The 21,919-nt window shown below is 36.7% G+C and overlaps 4 protein-coding genes across 9 annotated transcripts; all 4 read right to left on the bottom strand.

Moving 5' to 3' along the window:
- Positions 1-1,761: 1,761 nt before the first annotated feature.
- On the bottom strand, positions 1,762-3,118 carry LOC112501001. Of its 2 annotated transcripts, XM_025104626.1 has the most exons (2): positions 2,887-3,118; positions 1,762-2,799 (listed from the first exon to the last, which is right to left on the bottom strand). In XM_025104626.1, exons 1-2 carry the CDS (start codon positions 3,095-3,097, stop codon positions 1,928-1,930), a joined length of 1,083 nt encoding a protein of 360 aa, XP_024960394.1. In that variant the 5' UTR covers positions 3,098-3,118; the 3' UTR covers positions 1,762-1,927. The 2 variants fall into 2 exon arrangements, with proteins under 2 accessions (XP_024960394.1, XP_024960393.1); XM_025104625.1 differs by having other exon boundaries at positions 1,762-3,118.
- Positions 3,119-4,747: 1,629 nt separating this feature from the next.
- On the bottom strand, positions 4,748-9,391 carry LOC112501200. Of its 4 annotated transcripts, XR_003067434.1 has the most exons (5): positions 8,733-9,391; positions 7,538-7,702; positions 6,903-6,962; positions 5,018-5,042; positions 4,748-4,816 (listed from the first exon to the last, which is right to left on the bottom strand). XR_003067434.1 is itself a non-coding variant. In XM_025104886.1 (4 exons), exons 1-3 carry the CDS (start codon positions 8,989-8,991, stop codon positions 6,928-6,930), a joined length of 459 nt encoding a protein of 152 aa, XP_024960654.1. In that variant the 5' UTR covers positions 8,992-9,391; the 3' UTR covers positions 4,748-5,042; positions 6,903-6,927. The 4 variants fall into 4 exon arrangements, 3 of the variants coding, with proteins under 3 accessions (XP_024960654.1, XP_024960655.1, XP_024960653.1); XM_025104886.1 differs by having other exon boundaries at positions 4,748-5,042; XM_025104887.1 differs by lacking the exons at positions 4,748-4,816; positions 5,018-5,042 and adding an exon at positions 6,115-6,237.
- Positions 9,392-10,387: 996 nt separating this feature from the next.
- On the bottom strand, positions 10,388-12,756 carry LOC112500992 (pentatricopeptide repeat-containing protein At1g79080, chloroplastic). Its single transcript, XM_025104616.1, has one exon. The coding sequence runs from the start codon at positions 12,613-12,615 to the stop codon at positions 10,936-10,938; it is 1,680 nt and encodes a 559-aa protein (XP_024960384.1). The 5' UTR covers positions 12,616-12,756; the 3' UTR covers positions 10,388-10,935.
- Positions 12,757-13,464: 708 nt separating this feature from the next.
- On the bottom strand, positions 13,465-21,735 carry LOC112500662 (WD repeat-containing protein 75). Of its 2 annotated transcripts, none has more exons than XM_025104200.1 (17): positions 21,630-21,735; positions 19,821-20,041; positions 19,511-19,696; positions 18,938-19,120; positions 17,857-18,262; positions 17,575-17,693; positions 17,414-17,491; positions 17,189-17,329; positions 17,005-17,049; positions 16,029-16,195; positions 15,770-15,848; positions 15,620-15,705; positions 15,336-15,465; positions 15,041-15,173; positions 14,778-14,944; positions 14,096-14,276; positions 13,465-14,006 (listed from the first exon to the last, which is right to left on the bottom strand). In XM_025104200.1, exons 2-17 carry the CDS (start codon positions 19,938-19,940, stop codon positions 13,798-13,800), a joined length of 2,430 nt encoding a protein of 809 aa, XP_024959968.1. In that variant the 5' UTR covers positions 19,941-20,041; positions 21,630-21,735; the 3' UTR covers positions 13,465-13,797. The 2 variants fall into 2 exon arrangements, with proteins under 2 accessions (XP_024959968.1, XP_024959966.1); XM_025104198.1 differs by having other exon boundaries at positions 19,821-20,023.
- Positions 21,736-21,919: the final 184 nt, after the last annotated feature.

Below are 21,919 nucleotides of genomic sequence, written 5' to 3'. Positions count from 1 at the left end.
CTAAAACTAAAAGTTCGAAGGGTTTATGGTTTTAAAAAAATATTAATCACAAATATATTCCAAATTAAAACATTAACCCAACTAATTTTGATTTAATGTATAAAACGCCATGACTTTCAACTTTATCGTTATAAAGCCGTGTGTAAATTCAATTAAATAGACCCTTTTCAACAGTTTGCGATTGCATGCATATACAAATCTCATACATCAGTGTTCTTATTTTGTACTCGTTTTGAAAAGGAGATATAAAATTTCTATGTTTATATAAAAGTTCTAAAAGCAAAATAAAATAGATCAAATATCCAAATTTATGTAAAAGTCGTGAAACACTTTAAAAAGGATTTAAAGAAAGGGACATGCCAATGATAAAAATATTATATTCAATATAAGCAACCAAGTTATCATGGACTATGATAAGTTTGGCTCCAATGTATTTTAAACATAGATGAAAGGGCAGAAGAGAAACCAAAGTTATATTGGTTGATGCCATTTATGGAGGATATTTAGTGGATGAGGAAGAAATGGGTACAATAAGCAAACAACAAAGTTCCAAGTATAGGAGCATTAGCAAGCACGATAACATTGATAATTAAGCTATAATACGAGGTTGAAATTGTTGGATGAGCATGAGGCGGGGAGTGAAGGAGGTTCACGCTGCCCCCAAAACAAAAACGAAATTTAAGAGAGCTGAACTAATATAATAATTTTAATGTAAGTTGATGTATATTTATCAATCTCTATAAAAAAAATAGACAGACTTTTGTCTTAAACTTGGGTTTGCACCAATTTATAAAAAGACGTACGAAATATGATTTTAAAAAATAGCTATGAAACTAAGTGTGTGTTAGGAGGGGTAAATACATGTAAAAAGGCAAAAAAGATTGTCATGTTTATGAGATTTTAACAAGTAGTAAGCTGGTAAATGGAGAGCGCTCTGAATCCAGCCACGGGCTTCAGCAGGAGTCTTTAAATGGGTTTGGGTTTGGGTTTGGGTTTGGGTTGAAGAATATGAAGTGTTATGGTAGTTGAGGGAATCAATTGGATGTTAAAAGGGTTTTGGTTTTGGAATTGAAATATAATCTTTAAAAAAAGAAATCAAGTAAAAAAGCAAAGCAAAATGGTAGTAGAAAGCAAAAAGACAACTTTTTCAAATTTCAAGGGGTCAAACACTCACCATCAATTTCATTCTTTTTCTTTCATAAACTTAACATATATATATATATATATATATATATTGTTGTATAATAAATAAAATATGAAAATAAAGAAAATATGAAAATAAATATTAAAGAAAAGTATGGGCATGTAGCTGGCGAGACATGACTCATCCTTCAGCTTCAGACAACGACCACTGAAACAACCCCATCCTTTCCCTCTTCTCCAATTCCTGTTCCTGTTCCTTTCCCCTCACTTGTCTTCTCATTTTAATTCAATGCAAGCCCACGGTGGTAGGTGGCAGCGGAAGCAGAAGCGGAGGCGGAGGCGGACGGTGGACAACTCAACCCCCTCTCTCTCCCTCTCCCTCTCCCTCTCCCTCTCCCTGACACCATTTTTATATTATAATATATATATATATATATATGTATAAACTGTCACCATCCATCCTTTCACAAACTCCAAACACCCACCCACCCTCCCTCCTTTATTATTATTTATTATTTATTATTTTAAACACAACACAACACAATAACCGTCTATTATACATCTGCTGCCTGCTGCCTGCTGCTGCTGTGCAGATATCCAGCGGTGATAACATGCTTCTTTTCAATTCAATCAAGATTCCTTTTACCCACAAAGTAACCATACAAATTACCATCTATTGGAATGGAACGGGATGATGGAAATAAATCAACAACACTACATTCAAAACTAATTATGCTACACTACACACCTACTTTACTATTGCTTAACGGATCCCCATCCCATCCTAACAACTCTCTGTTCGACCTTTCCCGTTATATCCTTGACTCCGGCTTGTTCCGCCACCTTCACGTTTCTGTCCTGCCTGTGACTGTGTCGATGAGAACATCGGAAACCCAAACATACCGCCCGACTTGGACGAACCTCTAAGTGAACAAACCGGAACGTTTAGAACCGGTGTCACTCTTACGTTCGCCGAATACGATCTCTCCATTCCCCTATGTTTCAATCTCGGTCCACCGTTTAAACTGCTTGGACTACTGGAACTTCTCTCTAAGCTGTGGAAAACGATTTTTCCCGACGAGTTCATTCGAGGACTATCCACAGACACGCCACGCACTGTGGGGTCCGTTGGACGACGCATCGTGCCTCTGCCTACGGGCGTGCTTGATCTCGATTCCGTTGACTGCGTTCTCGTTTTCACCATTCTCGATTTCAGACGATTGTTAGGGTTTGTACTCAGGTTCACCTTCCCTGGCTTATCGGAATCAAGAGACAAACGAGGAAGGTCGTCCAGATCATGACCGGAGGAGGAAGAAGAAAGAGATGGACGTGATGACACTGACACAGACACAGACTCGTTATCTGCATCCTTGAGCAACGGAAGGTTCATAGACGCATCGTTTGCAGATTTGGAGCTCCGGTGAAGAAACTGTCTGATGGACCTGCTTGCTCCGGTACCGATATGAGAAGAAGCAGTGAAGGAAGTCCGTTTGTTTGTATCTTGTTTGACAATGCCATTCGTGCTTTGATAAGTCTTGCCAAAACCGAGAAGCTCCTTCCACCTGCTGGAACATCGTGGAGCTCTAGGAGAAAGTAAGTAGGGATCAGCGGCAAAGACATCGACATCGTCGGTTGTCCGGTGAGAGCCGGGTGTATCTGGAGAGCTAACACGAGACAAGATGCTAGTTGTTGAGGTGGCAACTTGGTGGCGGATGAGTGATAATTGGAGTGGAACAAGCTTACCGTCGGAAAAGAGCTCGTCGGCGGGGAGCATCATAGCTGGATCTTCAAGTCTGAACTGGAAACCATCAAAATCTTTGGGATCTGACTCCTGTGGTAGATCTGAAGGTTGGTTGAGGGGGGTGTTGGATGTGTGGTGGTCGTCGTCGCGGCGGCCTAAGGAGCGCCGAGGATTGAACCAAGCGTGGGAAGAGTAGGTCTGAGAACATTCCATTAAATTTGTATTTATGCAAGCGGAAGCCATGCGAGAGGAGAGGGGATGGGTACGTTGGAGAAATTGACGGTGGATAAGCAGCAGGGGTTAGCGCTTAGCAGTGGGGGAAATGATATAAATAAGGAAGAAGATGAGGTGGGGCCCACAAGTGCTGCATAATAAGTCCAAACCAAAAATTAGAAAAAAGGGAAAAGAGGAGAGTGGGTTTTTGTTGGAAAGGGAAGGTACATGGGAAGTATCTGTGAGGTGATTTTTACTTTTAATTCTCCCACATGGATATGCTGTCTCTTCTATTTTATTTTATTTTTATTTTATTTGGAGGAATATTAATTTGTCTCCTCATTTTTAGTTCCCTTTTAAATAACCATTATTTAATTCAAATACAATACATACATACATCTAATTAATTATATATATCTCATAGATATGAATATCTATATTTGATTCAGTTATATATATATATATATATATCCAGATTCCATACAAAGGATGGTATGAGAATTCATAAAGGTATTTGGATCCTCAATCTATTTTAATCTCAAAACAAGCCATAGATTGAATGAGTGCCATTTGATTTAGAAAAAGTAAACAATTGTTATGTTAAATTGAGGTGAAAGAAAGATTCCTTGTGCATAAGCTTCTCAATAAACCAAAAGGCAACTTATCAAGTGTGGGAAGGGTAGGGTAGAAAAGAACTAGAGACAGAAAGAAGGAAGCATGCATATATTTATTTGTGCTGTGCTGTGCTTTGGTTCCAACCAAAGGATAAACATCTTTCAGTTTTAGCATCACATCACAACTGCTTCGTTAAAATTAAAAATCAAATCAACAACATTTAATATATTTATTATTATACAACATTCTTTTCTTTTCGATAACAAAATTAACAACATATATAAAAGAGATATTGGAGAAATGAAAGAAGATTTGTTCCTGGTGAGTGAAGTGGCAACCAATCTAACATCAAAAGATGCCACTTATGCTAACATAACAAACTACTTTGATTTTGAATCGAATCAAATCAAATCAAATCAAACCAAACACTTTTCCTTTTTCCTGTTTCAAAAAGGATTCATTCCCATTTGCTCGTCTCTTTCAAACATCAACAAAACAATGACTATTGCAAATCAAAACAAACAGACTCCAGAGAATATATGCCATGGAGGCAGTCAAGTCAACAACAAAATCAGAATACTGTTCAAAAACAGTAGAAATTATTTACTTCATATAAAAACAGGTTTTCTTCCACTACAACCATTACCATTACCATTACCATTACCATTTAAAAAGCTTATTTTGGCCGTATCATGTGAATTGGTGAGTGGTGTTTGTGAAGGATATCAACACTTTTGTACAGTCATTCAAGTAAATTGTGTCGCAAATGCCTGTTTTCATTTCTTTTTCTGCCCAGATGCAGATGCAGATCGTCAAAGGCATCAGATACCATATGAAGGCCAAAACTAATCAGCAAGTAGAAATCGTACAATAATGATTAAAAAAATGCTCATGATTTATTTAACTCACACAAATATATCGGTATCATTTGAATCATAGATAAGATAAGCAATACTTGATTTTAATCAAATTATCGAAAATCAAAAATTAGATTTAAATACAATCAACAAAGCAAATGAGACAATTAATGAATAAACTACAAAAAAATGTTGTAGATAGATCATCACGCCAATATTTTATCAAACACCGTCCTCTCCATATCTCCTGATTCATATACATATATATATATTTTCAAATAAGTGAATGCAACCAAACCCTTTTGATTCGGAAATTAAAACTAGAATCAATCAGATGATGAATCTGTCGATCACCATCGAGCAACCAATCCTATTACTGGGATCATGTTCAAATAGAAACAAATTTCATTGGGAAGCAGAGGATTCTATGCTCATAGAGATACCGAACCTGTTGAAACTGGAGCGTCTGCACCCTGCAAACACCATGACAGCTCAAGGACGCAGCAGTAGCACTAGTATCGGCATTCGGCAAGGAATTCACTAGGGTTTAGTGGTGGGTCAATACTCTGAGCTTGTTTTGGGCTCAACAAAGGCCCATAACACAGGTTATAGCTTACCCATGCCATGACTTACTAATTGCAGAATTCCCCCAGGTTATTCGATTGATTTTTTTTATAGTGGCTTAACATGATTTATTCGTTTATCAGCACAACTTATTCGGCCAGCTCTTTGATAATGACTTAATGATATATAAAATGTGACTTATTTATTAAGAGTTTTATATAGAAAACCAAGTGTTCCAATTAAAAACACACTAATTTCATCTATGAAAAAACTCTTCTCAACTATTATCACATAAACTACTTTATCTATACACAAATGAATAGAAAATCAATCAAACAGCCCAAATGCAGGGCGGAATGTATGCAACTTTTATCTCAACCTCCAATCTTCTCTAAATTTGAGGATGGATGTCATTAACAAAATTAATAGTTTTGTACTAGTGCTTCTGATAAATTAATGATCTTATTTGCTCCATCAAGGTTTGATTGTTTTTGAGAATTGGTTACTTAGTTGAACCTACATTAAGTATCTGTATAAATAAGATGAAAACGATCCCTTTCAATTAAAAATCCTTATAGCATCATACAACAAAGAATAAGTACATAAACCGAAAACAGCAAGCTATAACAAACACACACCAACCATGTAATATGGCTTACCAATGTCATATGTAGTAAAAAAACCCAATAACGTATAGTAAATACTAAACATTGTAGTAAAGACCCATGAGACGGCTAAAGCAACCAAATCCCCGCATCTCTACCAACCTTTGTCTGTAATCTACTTCTTGGAAGGTGGTGGGCCGCCCACAAACGGGATTTTGGGAAATGTTGGAAGGTTGGGCATGGTTAGGATCGAAGGTAACGGAGGTAAGGACACTTTGGGCATGTTAGGGAGTGTAGGGTTGGTTGGCATCGTTGGAATGCTGGGCATCGAAGGCGACGGAGGTAAGGAAACTTTGGGCATATTCGGAAGGGTAGGGTTGGTTGGGATTGTCGGAATCGTGGGCATTTGTGGTTGTGGCAGTATCGGGAAGGTGGGCATCTGTGGTTGTGGCAATGTCGGGATGGTTGGAATTTGTGGTTGTGGCAAGGTTGGAGAGGCCTGCAACAAAGTACGTGAAGCATCACACATGTCATTGCTTGTAAGCAATGCAACAGCAAGGACAAAAATGCAGATGTAGGCGGTGGAAGGCATGGCTAAAGCTCAAAACGTTGTGATTTGATGAGGATTCAGTATCTTTTTTAAGGTAGAGACAAGTAAACTTGATGAAGATAATGTACAAAGGATGGAAGTATAAATAGCAAAAATCCACTAAGTTTTTTTTAAAGAAAGCATGGGTTTTGTTGGGAATTTAATGGATTTGTGTGGAAGGTAGCAACTTGATTAGTTTACCAACTTATCAACCCAAAGAACAAGGGGGAGATAGTCTGGTAGGACAGCAAACACAGGTCAAGATTAAAGAAAGCATCTACCATAGGATTGGGTTTTAGGTTTAAGGTTGTTAAACAACCACCATACCCTATCACTTTTTCAGCAAATTATAGCTAAGAAAATTAGGACTAATGATTATCCATTCGATTCTATAAGAAGCACGATTGAAGGTTTAAATTGCAATGATAAGATGAGCGTTATATTATGAGTACCCCCAACACACACAAATTCAAGTGGGTATTATTCCCTTGAATTTGATGCAAGTAAGAAATCAATAGCAATGTGATCTAAAGCAGTCAGTCGATGGAACATATTGATGGTAATGTAATGACTACCTCTAAATCTTTGATACAATCCCCATCAGTGTTCTGCAGGACTTTCACTGGCCATTTCTTCTGCCAAATGTGAAAACAAAAACTTCAGTAATTTGACACAGCAAGTGGGAAAACATCTATTACCTAAGTTCAGATACATGATCAAGGCAAAAGGAACAGGAGATAGAGCATTTAAATATGATTTACATAAACCTCATGACTCATGCCATATTATTGTTCACCATTTAGCAAAAATTACACATTATTTTTGTGATGAAATATGAGCATAATGATATCACACCTAGAACAAAAAGTCTGTCTGTACCATTCACATCAAAGTTAGAACCCCCACACACAAAACACTGTCACCATGTAGTAAATACCATCACCGACACAGCTACATGAGAAGTCTAGAACTTTAAGGATGTCTTTCGAACAGGGTGTGTTTTCTATCAAACTTCCAACCTCAGTCGGTTGAATAAATCTCTCTAGTCTCCTTCTCAAAGAAAATCATTATATTTCGTTATTAAAGCAAGCAATAAGGAATATAAACCAACAGAAGCAAAACTTAAATAATGATGTTGAACAGATGGAACAAGATACATATGAAAATCCATGACCAAATGAGCAACTGAAAAATTGTTCTTTAGAGATACCATTAGGCAAGCCAGCAGAGACCAATCTGTCTATATTGTCAACTCGCTGTTGTATGGACTTCAAAACTAAATTTAGCGACAACACTCGTTTTCTAACACCAGAAATTTTTGCAGCATGTTGCATAATGAAAGGTGATGGAGCATCTGCTAAAAGCTGATCCAACTCTGCATAATAACAGAAACAATGTAGTCAAATAATCGCATTTTGAAGGCACACCATAAGGATCAATTACAGTATTCTTGATGCCAAACACAACTTTAAGTTTTTTTTTTTTTAATTAACCTGGATATCCAACCCGCTATGCGAGCCGACTAATCCCAGGGCGACCACTTGCTTTGCAGATAGCCTGGAGTCACCGTATTTGAACCTCCGTGGCCACAAGGGGATTTTTATTCCTCCTTGGATTTGAATCCAGGACCTCCTGGTACTTTTGACCTTTGGAGCCAAGCTCAAACCAATCACGCACCACCCTTGTGGTCCAACTTAAAGCTTTTGTTAACTACTTACTAAGCAAACATTCTCCATAGCATGAATCATGAATGCATTAGTCTTATTAGGTCTACAACACCCTCCAATACCTGTTTCATATTAAAGCAACACACATTGGCAATCATTTAGGCTACTTTTCCGTGCAAAATTAATGTGATTATAAACATCTTAAGCTCCCTAGAACATTTAAAGATAGAAATTTCTTGTTCTTTTTAGGAAAAAGCTGGGTGCATCAGATAGTAGTTCGCTATTGGCTTTTGTTTGATACATATGAGAAGTGAATAACAAGACTGACAACTTTGTGCTAAGTGACTGGCAAATTTAGCACTCCATATCTAGAGACCATTGCTGCCAAATTTGCAAGGTTTAATGAAAGAAATATGTAAGTGTGACAATTTGAGGTTATTGCATTATTAATGACCCTTACTTTGAATCAAACTACAAACTTGATTCTTGTTGTGGAGGTGAGGAAGTACATTTCAAACTACAAACTTGATTCTTATTGTTTCAATCTACCCAGAGCTCATAAAGCATCTCAACTCTGAAGTAGATGGATGATTACCTACTCAATCCAGTCATTATCTGGCAACAAGTATTGTGTGAAACAGCGGTCTATGTTCATAAGGACAATGATTAACAAGGAAATTGCAAATAAATTAAAAGATTTTAGAAATCCCTAATTGGAGTAGATATAAAATCAGTTACCGTCGGTGAGACGATCGATGGCGGAAGATAGCTGATCTTGACTTCGAGAAGTGTGTTGGGCTTGACAATCAAAATCCCTGATTATAGTAGATATGGTATAAGACAAGCCCTTGGCCATTGAAGAAGACATGGAAGAATCGGCTGAGACGGCGGTGGTAGCCTCCTCCTGATGGTCATTTGCAGTAGTAGAGGCTTCGTCCTTGGGAGAATTGGGTAAATTTTCTTCGCCGGATTCGCACAGTCGCCGTTGGTCGGACATTTTCTTTTTGATTAGGGAATTCCAATGGCAATTGGAATTTGGAATTTGGAATTTGGAATTTGGAAATCAGTTAAAAGTGGGCCTATGGCCCATGTAAATTAATCGAAGGCCCAACTGATCACAGCTATGCTATAATGCTAATGCATATATATACCAATACCATACCAAGCAAGAGAGGTAGAATGATGATGAAGATGAGAAATAGGAGGTACTGGGTCGCTAACGAGATATAATTGGTGCCACCCGTTTCTTGATGTTTCTGCTCCTGCTGTTCCTCTATCGAAAGGAATTTCAGGAGGCTGGATTCGAGAAAGATGGAGAAATCATCACTCAGTTGCTTATTGGTTGAAAAGCATATTGGTAAGGAAAGAGAAGATGGTGATCCTCGATGATACAGGTAACGATGTCATGAATGCCTGATTTTTTTTTTTTTTTTTTCATTTTTCTCAAAGTTTTTGATTTTTTGTATTTGTATATTTTTAACTTGATTTTTTGACTTTTTCTAATTTCACATGTCATCATTTGTTCTTTTAAAAATATATAACTATATCATTGTGTTTTTGCCTACAACAAAAATATAAAGCTTTGATGGATATTGTAAGCCAATAACAATTTCTTTTAACAAAATCAATGTTCCAAAAGGCACGTCATGGCATCGTTACGAAATGACTCATAATGTTTCTGTAATCATGCCATGGTGTTTTGAGGCGACTGTGATTTTTTTTAATTTTTATTACACTTTTGACTTTAGATTTATATCTTTCATGAATTCATAATCATAATGGACTCACGGGTTGTGAAAATATTTTTATAAGTTCAATTGTGAATATTTAATCAAAAATTATTTTTATAATACTAATCTATATTATTTTTCTTCTCCTAATATGAATATACACATGATATTATGAACCCTGAACAAAACACACACGAGTATACAAGTTAAGAACATAAGGGTAGCTTGTGGGGTTACAAGTTATAACAACATTACATTTGGAGGTAAAGAGTGAATGAACTGAACATATGAGGGATGAGTTGTCACTGAAATTAAACAGAAAATAAAGATGTATGTATCACCAAACCAAGGTGAAACTTAAACCATGAAACAGTCTGTAAATGAAGTTATGTGTGGTGTATGCACAAACAAAGTTCCCTATGCCAATCTTATTGGTGCTAAAAGCTAAACTATGAAAGGAAACACAAACAATCTGTAAATGAAATATAGATTTATCTTTTGATTGCTGTAGCTGATCAATCCAAACACAAGACAAGACCATAAAGCCCTCATGTCAAGATGATGTCTTCAAAGAAATCATAAACAAACATAAAACCTTACCTGAGAGATGTGGATGAGATAAAAATCAAATGGGGAGATATTGTATGACAAGGACCAATCCATGATGCAACCATATTCACAACTTTTGTTTGATTATAGCTGTAGGATCAACAACACATTTTGCTTCAGGAATCATATCTGGGACTATTTCGTAAAATTAATTCATAAAATTATGTTTTCCATGGCCTCTAACTCATGGATTCATCAATGTAATTCTGATTGAAAACAAAACCAAGATTTAATAAGTTTGGCCTGCCACCAACATTATACTCTCAGAATCTTGAAACTGACATTTGTGTTGCCAAAGTTGAGCAGTAATGAGCATCTCGCAGATATTAGGAATCCCAGTTGAAAACCAAAGAAACAGCTATGAAAATTTTACCATATTAGATGAGATATATAATACAATAGAGATACTGTTGTTTCAACGAAAATCTACCACGGGTTATTAGTGAAGTTATCATCAACAAAACAACATTAGCATACCTCATACTTCCCAATAAGCAACAACTTAAACAACAAAATCTCCATCCTTCAACCTGCAAATGCCATAACATTTGCTGAAAGCATACTCCATTCATGTTCAATTTTGCCTATGTATTTTATACTATTTACCCTGCGAAATCCTCAAAATCATATTGCATAAGAAGCCTGTCTACGGTATTTCGACCCATGACTTGCCGAGAATGTAGCTCTCTCAGGACTAGAGCTGCCAGCTCTTTCTCATCTTCATGGGCAATCCCTTCCACAATAATTGTATATGTTGTCTCATTAGGCATATACCCCTTCTTTATCATCATCTCATAAATCTCCAAAGACAAATCAGTTCTCTGAGATTTGCAGAGCCCAAGTATAAGCGCATTGAAGTTATCGATATCAGCCCTGTAACTACTTTCTTCCATGATGCTAAACACCTCCATTGCCTCATTTAACATTCCCTCCATACACAACCCTCTAATCAAAGATGAGTAAGTATAAGAATCTGGAGCAAATCCATATCTGGTCATTTCGTAAAGAAGCTGAAATGCCGGAAAAGTGTTCCCTTTTCTACACAATCCTGATATCACATTCTTGTAGAAATCATGGTTCGAGGAGTTTTGTTTACTGCTCAAGCTATTGATGATTGAGAAAGCTTCTTGCACCATACCCTCTTTGCATAGCCCCGCTATGGCATTGTAAGTTCCTTCGTTTGGACTGCAATCCCTATAAGTCATTAGATCGAGACACTTCATCACATCTTGTACCTTCTTTTCTTCACAGAGCCGTGCGATGATCGGATTGTAAGTGGCAGCGATGGGTTTGAACTCTCCCTTGGACATTTCATTGAGCACCTTAAGGGCATTATCAGTTCTACCATGAAAAGCAAGAGAACTGATCAAGATATTGTATGTAACCAAAGATGGTGATAACCCCTCATCAACCAACTCAGCCAAGAGCTCATTTGCTTCATCCCATCGGCCTTCACGACACAAGCTTCTCAATAAAATATTATAAGTCACAACATTTGGAGGAAAGCCTTTTGAAGGTAACTCCCTAAAGAAAGAAAGTGCCTCATTGATTCTATTTTCTTTGCACAACCCAGTTAACAAGACATTATAGCTAACCAAATTAGGCTCGCCCCCTTTAGAAATGATATCATTTAACAGCTTCATAGCTTCATCAACTCCCCTTTCCTTGTAAGCAGCCTCTAGCAAGATTGAGTAAGTGAATGCATTAGGAACCAGGCCTTTCTGAATCAATTTATCAATGAATTGCAAGGTCTGATTCAAGTTCCCAAGCATACAAAGGCCTCTAACCAAAGAGTTATAGGTAACAGTATGTGTTGGATATCCATGATCCTCCATCTTCTCCACTAACTGCATTGCATGCCCAACATTACCTCTCTTACACAACTGGCTCACCAAGAAATTATATGAAGCTGCATCTGGAACACCCCCAGAATCCACTATCATCTCCATAACCCTAGTGGCTTTCCTAAGTTTTTTGGATTTACTAAGATCATACAAGAGTTGAGTGGCATGATATACATCAGGTCTGTGACCTTTACCAACCATGTATTCGAGATACAAGAATGCATCGTTAAGCCTGTAATCTTTGTTTTTTGGATCGGTCCGACCTGATCTCCAGTTGGGTAGGGTAAAAACAGCGTCTTTTGAAGCTAAGGCTACCTGGGTAGATGCTAAGACTCTGGAAAATCTAGTTTTGGGGGAAAAGGAATGAAATTGAGACTTTCTTAAGTGTTCTGTGGAGAGGCTGGTCATGGGAGGCACAGAATTAAGCAGAACAGCCATATTTAAAGTCAAAAAAAAGTTGAATTAGCAGAGATTTGAAGGAGAAATGAGGGAATTGCAGAAGGTGGTAGTTAGGGTTTGTAGAAATAGAAGAAGGGTGAGGGTTATCTGCAATTTGAGGGAGAGCGATTGAAACATCTTATCGTCGGGAAGGTGAGGGTGAGGGTGAGGGTGAGGGTGAGGGTGAAAACTCTGTAAATAGGAAGAGAAGCAAAATATCAAGTTTGCACCCTGCAAATCATATAAAACACATCGTACCCCTCCCCCTCTCTTTTATTTTAATTTCAATTTCATTTAAACATCTATCTTCAACCAATAAGATATCAAGTTTGCTCCTTTGTCTTTTACTTTAAAAAGAGTAAACTATGATTTTTGTTCATGTGATTTACTCCCAATTTAACAGATTTTTGAACTCTGTTAAGAATGAAGGATGTAAAGCAAAATGAAATGCAAACCATAGGACGGCAAAAACAGTTTTAAAACCATAGGGATGTAAAATCATTATAAACACCAAACCATAGGGACGAAAATTGCAGTTTCCTCTTTTAAAAATATTATTTGGACGTCTAATTAGACATTTTGGTAATTGTGTTCTAATCAAATATTAAGATAATTTAACAGTAAGTTTTATATTTGTGATCAACAAGAAACCCAAAGTGGGTTATTCTAATTAAACATTTAAGATAATTTATAGTTGATCGTTCTGAATCATATAACAATTTAGATATTGAAGTCAATATGAATAAAGCTATCCACGTAGATTAATCTAGTTGTATATACAAGAGATTTTTGTTTGAAGGGATTTTTCTTAGACGAAAAGAACATGTTTGTTAAGAGAGAGAGTGTTATGAAAAAAACTTGATTTTCTATATCATTAATAATAATGTAAGCTGCAACTCCATCATTAAACTACTGATGACAAACAGGCCTTAAACATATTTAGAAGCTATGCATGTCAAATGTGTGTTGTAAATATTCCAGCTTTGCAGTGGTTGTTAATTATATAATAATATGGTAGACGACTCAAATACATAATCAATTCTTTTATCCATAAAATAAATTACACATTGCAAAATTTGGATTCTGGATGCAGAATCAGAGACATCCTTTCCAAGAACTTGGTAGCAACAAGACGGCTTTCATCGTCAAATAGCAACCGATCCGCCTCCATGCCCGCTTCAGTTACTCTACCATTGTTACACTTCGCTTCTCCATGAACGATTCCAGAAAGGTAGAACAAAGTTTGGTGAGAGGAGGTAGACTATGTGAAGGTCCGCTGAATATGCTCTCCCATGCCCTTTCTGAAGGCATTACAGATGATGCTTCTATTGCTTTCAACTTCAACTCAGTAAGAGGTAGCTTCCCATACATGGATGCATACCCAAAATTACCTATTAACAAAACACCATCATTTGCATATATACTTTCTACTATTATAAACTAATTGACGGCAGAACACAAGTAATTTGGTTCAACATACCTGTACCTTCCTCACCAGAAATACTGTCTTTGTGCCTCACTTTACGTTCGTACATCTCTGCGCCATGTGGGTTGAAAACAGCGTATTCATGATCCCCATTTACATATGCAAGCAAATCATTTTCATCCATGTTATCGCCTGAAGATCTACTTTGAATAAATGCAAGCCCCCCTCCCTTTGCCTGCATAAAAGTTAATATATTAGAGACTTGTCTGTTAGCAGCTTAATGAGCTCAATGGGTTTCACAACTTATTCGGTCAGCTATACAAGACTGTTTTGTAGTAGCTTAATGATATAGAAAGTGGCTTATTCAGTAAGCTTTTATGGGGGAGCTTTATGCAGAAAGCCAAGTTTTTTCCAAACTTGTCCCTCCAATTAAATAACACCCTTCTTCCATCTATGAAAAAAACCTCTCAAACAAAAAAATTACCAATCTATACAGACAGATTAATCCACACAAACAACTTCATCCATACATGATTTAATGAAAAACAACCAACAGCCCCTAAATGTTGTCTCCATTCAGTCCCTAACCCACACTTCCCATATCCCCTGCGTATTGAAGAATCCGGGCCTATATAAATAGAACACCTCCTTCGAGTTTTCTAATATTAAGCTTGTCATCATGAAAATAATAGGAGAACCAATAGAGTGAGAGTGTGCAAGTCATGCAACTTTTTACCTTTGTCACAAACCATGAAGCAATAGGAATGGGATCTCCAGCATTGAATAGTAAGATAACCCCATTTGCATTATGTAATGTGGTTTTATCGTGCTCTTGACCTTTATATGACTCGGGAAGAACAGCAAGAACAGCTAAGAGTGAATCTTTTTGTGAACATGCTACAGCTGCATATCATGTACACAATTAAGAGGTCTAGTGTAAGAAAAATGTCAAGATATGAACAGGATACAAATGCCTTAAAACTGAGACAACAAACTGACCTTCTGTTTGAAGCTTGTATGACCAGGATATGGACAGCTTTGACATACTCCAAACAGCAAGCTGTGGTCTTGAACCATGGGATGCAGATACAAGAAAATTGGACTCTCCAATAAAGGAAAGATTTACGATTGACTGCAAGAGATTGGTAGGCAAAATTGAATACGCGTGAGTGAGATTGATTAATAGATGGATTGAAACTATTGCAATTCAAACACTAACTATAAGCTGCAAGGGTACAAGAAACATCATGTCCCAATATTCGTTGAAGATACCATCACAAACAAGAAGACCCACCTCAAGAGCAGACCCGATTACAGCCACGAGAACATTCTTCTCTGGATCCCATAATGTGATAACGGTTTCTGCCGCAACAGCCAATACGGAACCATCGCTAGAAAATGCAGCAGCTGTCATAGGTTTCTTCCTGCAATGGAGAACCAAATTGGTACAAGAAACAAGACAACTAAACTATTCCATTTGTTAACATTTATATGCATGCCGAGGGTGGGTGTCAGTCATTTTTAAACACCAACTTCTTGCATATCCTCGATATAAAAGTTTAACGTGATAGGACGGACCTGTATGAACCAACAGCATGACATGCCCATCTAGTCCTCTGAATCAATTTATCATTCTGCTGACTTTCACAATTGCCAACCCAAACCTGCAAAATTGAAAGAATTATACAAATGCATCTTCAAATATATAAAGACAGCTTGTCATCTTACCTTGAAGTCACCACCATAAGAAGCACTAACAGCCATACCACGAGTAGGATGGAAAGCAATTGCAGAGACGGCGGCTTCCCTGTATACCATCAGAAGTATATAAAATGTTATGGGTTGCTTCTGGTGAAAAAATACTAACTAGATGCTTTCAGCTGCATAATATATCAAGTTTTTGCTCATTAAGCATGGAAATAAAAGATTTTCCGCAATGGAAGAACGTAGACATGTGAACTTCTGACAGTCATAAACAAGAGATAACCTGTGTGGCTCATATATAACGGTGGATAAGCTAAAATCACTGTTCTGTGACCCACATTCCCAAAACTTGAGTGTTATAAAACCCCCTATCCCTTCTTCAGCCATTCTGGTTTCAACCGTACACATCACAGAGCCCTCAAATGAAAGTGCAACTAGATTCAAAATTATCTGCAATCATGAAGTCAAAATTTGTATATATTCAGAAATTATACGTTAACATATTGTATATCAGGAGATACTGAGAAACACAATAACCAAATGAAGAAAACTCCTGATCTCCAGTCCATAAATAAAGTAAGCACCAAGGCTCTAAGTAAGACTAAATATTTTAAGATGAGCTTTTAGTTTAGCTAGACGAATCCATTTAGTGACAAAAAGATTTAAATGTTTTCTTGTACAAGTCAACCAAATATGTAATAAACATATTTAAATGTTTATTGGAAGATTGTCCCGACAATGAATAGTGTTTTCGCTTGATTAAAATTGCAGAATATTTGCATTTCAAAACAAAAAAAGCTATGGTTGCTTTATTTAAATAGGTTCTTGAAAAAGACAGTAAGAAATAACACCCCAACTATGTATGGTGCTTGTTTTACTGAAGTAAATAACAATATGGAGGTCAAATGAGCAAAAGGATGTAAGTAGTGTTGTGTAATTGCATCTTGTTAATTGGTGAAAGGCTATGTACATCAAACCAAACCAGACATAACCCGTATATCCTATGCAGAGGTAAAGTTAGGGGGCAGGATGTATGCAAACCTTTCCTCTGCCCCAAGAGAGTAAGTGGTTGTTCTTTTACTTCAAAAAGAAGGTATCCAGAAAGTAAAATCACAAAAAGTTGATTTCCAAAACATCTTCTTCATAGCCAATTTACATAGGAATGAAGAGAATATTGAGCCCTCATCTCACATTCAATATGCTGCTAGAAAAAATATAACCCGATATTTTGTGGAGGGAGAGAAAAGAGATTGGCATACCGTGACATCATCACTTGGTTGATGATTTCTTTCACAGACTTGAACCTGCAAAAGAAAATTTTCCAACTAGCATGAGTAATTTGTGGCAACTGGCAAGGAAAAAAACATTAATATTTATAAAAAGAAGAAAGTGATTAAAAAGCAGAAGGTGCCATCTACGAACACAACATAATAGCTTGTGTACCTCTGATATCTCACGATCATCAAACAAGCTGTAGAATTGGATACAGTAGTTCTCTGTGCGAACAGCAACCAATCCCGCAGTATGGTCAAATACAAAATCATTACACAAGTCTCTAAACGTCTCTGGGACTGGAGAAGGAAGCTGAAAATAGAGGGCAGAAATGAATTTCTAAACCATTTAAACCTCTTTATCATGAAAGGAAATGGATATCTGATTGATCGAAACCTTGATCCCAGAAATCGACTTCAAAATCTCCATTGATGGCGTTTTCAGAATATGAATTCGATTATCTGCACAAGAAATCTGAAGGAACATTAGTAAGACATAGTTCACACCAGAAGACAAGATTACTAGTTTGTTCCACTGCAACAAAAGGTTCTTCTTACAGATGAAAGAGAAGGATCTGGAGAATTCAAAAAATGGAGAAGTCGAGTCCCTATTCTGGGTAAGAATTTCTTCTTTCCTGTATCTAGCTGCCATACTACAAGAACTCCTTCTTTTCCACCTACATACAGGTAAAAGAGTTGCAACAAGATGAGAGTTTAACCATAAAAAAATCTACAGAAATACATGACTAGAAAAAGGCACCAAAAAGGTATTTTATTTGAAACTTATATTTGGAGAAACAAGGCAGGGTCCCAACATATAAATTCAATTTTCTTCCTTACCTGAATACAGATACGCTCCATCCGAAGAGAAGAACAAGACCTTCACTTCTGCAGAATGCCAATGCCACGTAGTGCAAGAATCAGCATCCCCATCACCCCTAACACCAGGTTTGTCATCCTCATCCATCAATAGTCTTCCATTTGCTGAGTTATCACCAGCAAATGTCTTACCACCAAAACCTCTCCAAATTAAAATTCTCCCTGTCACATCACCGGCTGCTACAATCCTCTCAGTTGGATGAAAAGCAAGACAGGACAAGTTCTTGGTGTGTGATAGTTTTAATTTCCGATGAGTAATGTTCTTGAGATCTTTTGCAGGTACTTCCCATATACGAAGTTGGCACTTTTCATGAATGCCAAAGTACTTGCCAGTTGAAGAGATGGTTATGTTCTCTGGTTTTTTACTCTGTAAAAATTACAAACATAAACACCGTAAATGACAAGAACACATACAATTTAGGCTGACTAACAAATACAAATATAAAAAGCAGAATGAGTAAGTGTCTTACGATGAAACAGACAAGGCAAAACTGTGATGCTTGCCTTCTGATAAATGCAAAAATTTTACCCTCCTACCCAACAAAGAAGCCATTTTGCTCAAACCTTATAATGTAAGGAGTGAGCATATTCTTTTCATGTGGAAATGATGGTTATTCCATATTAGCTCCCTGTAAAAACTTAAACTTGGGAGTCATCTTAGCACTAGGCGTCTTTAAAATCGATTTGGAGCATAATTTATAGAACATTTAATACTATCACCATACATCATATGGGATTCAACAAGATCCATTTCAAGCAACATTAAAATAAAAATAGCAAAAAATCGGTTATTACGAACTCGGTCAAAAAAGAGAAGAAAAGAAGGCATTATCAAGTTCTATCAGTTCCTGAAAAACAAAATTATAAAACAAATTAAAATGTTTTACTTTAAGTAAAAGTCCCTTCAGAATCATTTATGTTAAAGGCAAAATTAGTTGTTTGGGTGTGTAGTTCTGGGATGGAGGGGATATGGCTACATAATAAGCAATACAATATGCATCATTGCAGAGAATATACATGAAATTTATAATGAGATGCCCACCTCTGTCAATATCACTCCACGAACAAGGCGAGACTTGGACAAATTACACTTTAGAATCTGCCCACTTAATTCTTTTCTTTGCTTATTCTGTTCGTTTTTGGTATCTTCCACAGAGACATAAGCATAGATATCAGGTGACTTTACATCATTCTCCGACCTCTGAGATAGTAATGACGGAATCACCTGAAAGACACAGTTAAACAAGTTGCGGATTTCATTATATGATTAACACTTGCAAGCTATAAAATATTAGCAGTCTAAAGATAAGCTCAGCCAAAAAGCAGTATCGCTCTCCTTATGATCAATCCCCAGGGTTTCTTTTTAACCAAACGGAACAGCGTTAAAGTACTACTGAAGATACAACAGCATTAAAGTTCTTATATTTGGTAAGAGTCCATGTATCACTCTTGTAAAAATAAGCTACTATCAAGCTCAGCAAGGAGATTGACCATTACAGATCTTGATTTATTATGAATGTTAGCTTAAAAAAATAACACACAGTATTGACAGACAACTAGGGTACTATTTGACCAATTACAAATACAATAAACACAAACGGGGCAACAAAATTACCATCGAATAGATTGGAAGCTGAATATTAATAGTCTTCATCAACTCGGGTACAGAAAAATCCCAGTACTTGATAGTACCATCAAGCGAAGTGGTCCAGCAATAACATAAAATCCTGCTTGCAGGCGTGGGTGCTGGTACAACTATTACAGATGTCACTAGTGCTGTGTGACCTTCCAATTCTGATATCTGTGATAAATATCCTCAAGTAATGTCAATAGAAAATGATTTCTTGTTGCAAGTTCTTAGTTAGAAAAATAAATGCTATGAAATATAGTGCAAAACTTTGAAAAAGAAATGGCAATGAGCCAACCTGTAAACCAGTGGCAGTGCTGAAAATGGAAACGGTGTCTCCAGTGCAAACCAGAAGTTTCTTTGCATCATTTGAGAATGCAGGTGGTGAAGACACAAAACTCTTTCCTCCCCTTATCATCTCTCTCTCTCTTGCGGCCAAACTAAACCCTTCAAGAAATCTATATAACCTGTACAATGTTTATGAATGGAGAAGTTGCGTGCCTGTAATGATAGAGAAGTCTATAATATTAGAGTTAATTTTAATAGAATGTTAACATTTGTCACCCAAATTTCTTATTTAGTCACCATACTAATTAATATAAAAATCATTGTAGCTTCAAAGCATACTATTTTAGGATAAATGACCTCATAACTGGTTGAATCCAACTAGGAATCAATTGAATTATTCCGTTCTGAGTCAATCTATCAACGATATTTTCTTGTATCCATAGATGATCTTTCAGCAGCTTTACCAGAGCTCCATTGCAATTGCAGAATTTTCTTAAAATGAACCGCAAGTTGTAGTTTCTTGAGTTCGACCATTAATTGGTGTGGAAGTTTAGGCATTTATGGTTGGCGATGCTGGTGGCAGTCTTAATTCAAATGCATTTTGCATTATTGTTTGTACACTGTATCTTTTAAAATTGTTATAAAAAAAGGAATAAACTTATTTCCAATTAAAATAAGCATAAGTGCCACATGTTTGTGTCATGTCAGCAAGTTTTGTAAACAAAACACATCAATGCCATGTGTGCATTATGTATTGCATGCTACAACCAAGCAAAGGCAACCGGCAAAATTTTCATCCTGTCAATTTTGTCCCAGCACCAAAGCAGATTGCTTTTTCAGCCAACTAGCCTATAACATTATGAGTTATGACTAGGTTTTCAAGAATTCAGCACTAATATTGGGAAGGGTGGCTAAGAAATTTTAGGCTTAGAAAAACAAAACATGCGGGATAAACCAAAACACATGGTTCAACAACACATGCCTGTGTCAAAATCCTCATTAGTTATGTCGTCGTAGTGGGAGTAAGGGGAAAAAAAGAAACAAGATTGTTGATTTGCATGTCGAAGAAGATAGCATATTCACAGACAACATTCAGGAAACTAAAGAAGAATTGCAATTTTCTTGTAGGAGATAAGGATGTTTTTCCATGGTGATGATGCTAAGTTCTAAAGATCTAAAGACTACTCCAGACCCTACAAAATTCAGTAATTGAATGAAATCTGCTGCCAGACTAAAAGAATTACAGTTGAAAAATCAAGAGGTGCAACACATTACATGGCCATGAAATAAGTTCAATTATCAAAAAGTCTCTACGGAGAAATAACTCATGAAAGGAACGAAAAAAGAATGGAACTTCAGAGGGAAAAAGAAGAACAAATTTGTATGGAACTTAACCTTTTGTTGCATATCAAGTGAAGTGTTCTTTACACATGTAGAGAAAATAGGCTTACTATCCACAGGCACGATGATGACATCAGTTAACAAAATATATCATAGCATTATGTCAAGAACTAATCAAATAGTATTACTTATTATCTTTGTTAAATCTCACGATGAAAAAAAACTCCAGGACCTCTGTAGGGGAGTGAGTGAGTAACGAAATTAGGTGACTTTGGTTTTAACTAATTTAGCTCGTATTCGAGGTTGAGTATTATATGAAGAGGGATACGGACTTTGCGAAATTGAACGGAGGGCATGAAAGATGTGCTCTGCTCTCCGACGGCGAATATGCAGGGTTTTAGAAATACATAATAAACGGATAAATATTAAATAATGGCGTCAAAACCCACGGAATAAAAAGAGAAAAACAAGAACATACCTATAGGAAGACTGGAATAAGGCGGAACGCAGAAGCGGAGCTGCAAAGAAAAGGGATGGTCGGCGATCGGCGGCCGCTGGTCGTCGTCGTCGAAGGGGTTAAGCACGGATGGGTGCCAAAGGGGTTTAGATGAATGGGCTTTATTATTTGTTTTTATGGGCCAAGGGGATTTGCTGGATCTTGGGCCTACAATAATATATATATTTATAAAATAAAAAATATGATTTATTTAAAAACAGTATTTTAACAAATTGGGTTTTATTGTTCCAATTGAAGCAAAAAGGGTGAAA

The sequence above is a fragment of the Cynara cardunculus genome (genome assembly GCF_001531365.2).
Source record: "Cynara cardunculus var. scolymus isolate 2C chromosome LG 17, CcrdV1, whole genome shotgun sequence".
Lineage (NCBI taxonomy): Eukaryota > Viridiplantae > Streptophyta > Magnoliopsida > Asterales > Asteraceae > Cynara > Cynara cardunculus.
This window is presented reverse-complemented; position numbering and strand designations above follow the sequence as displayed.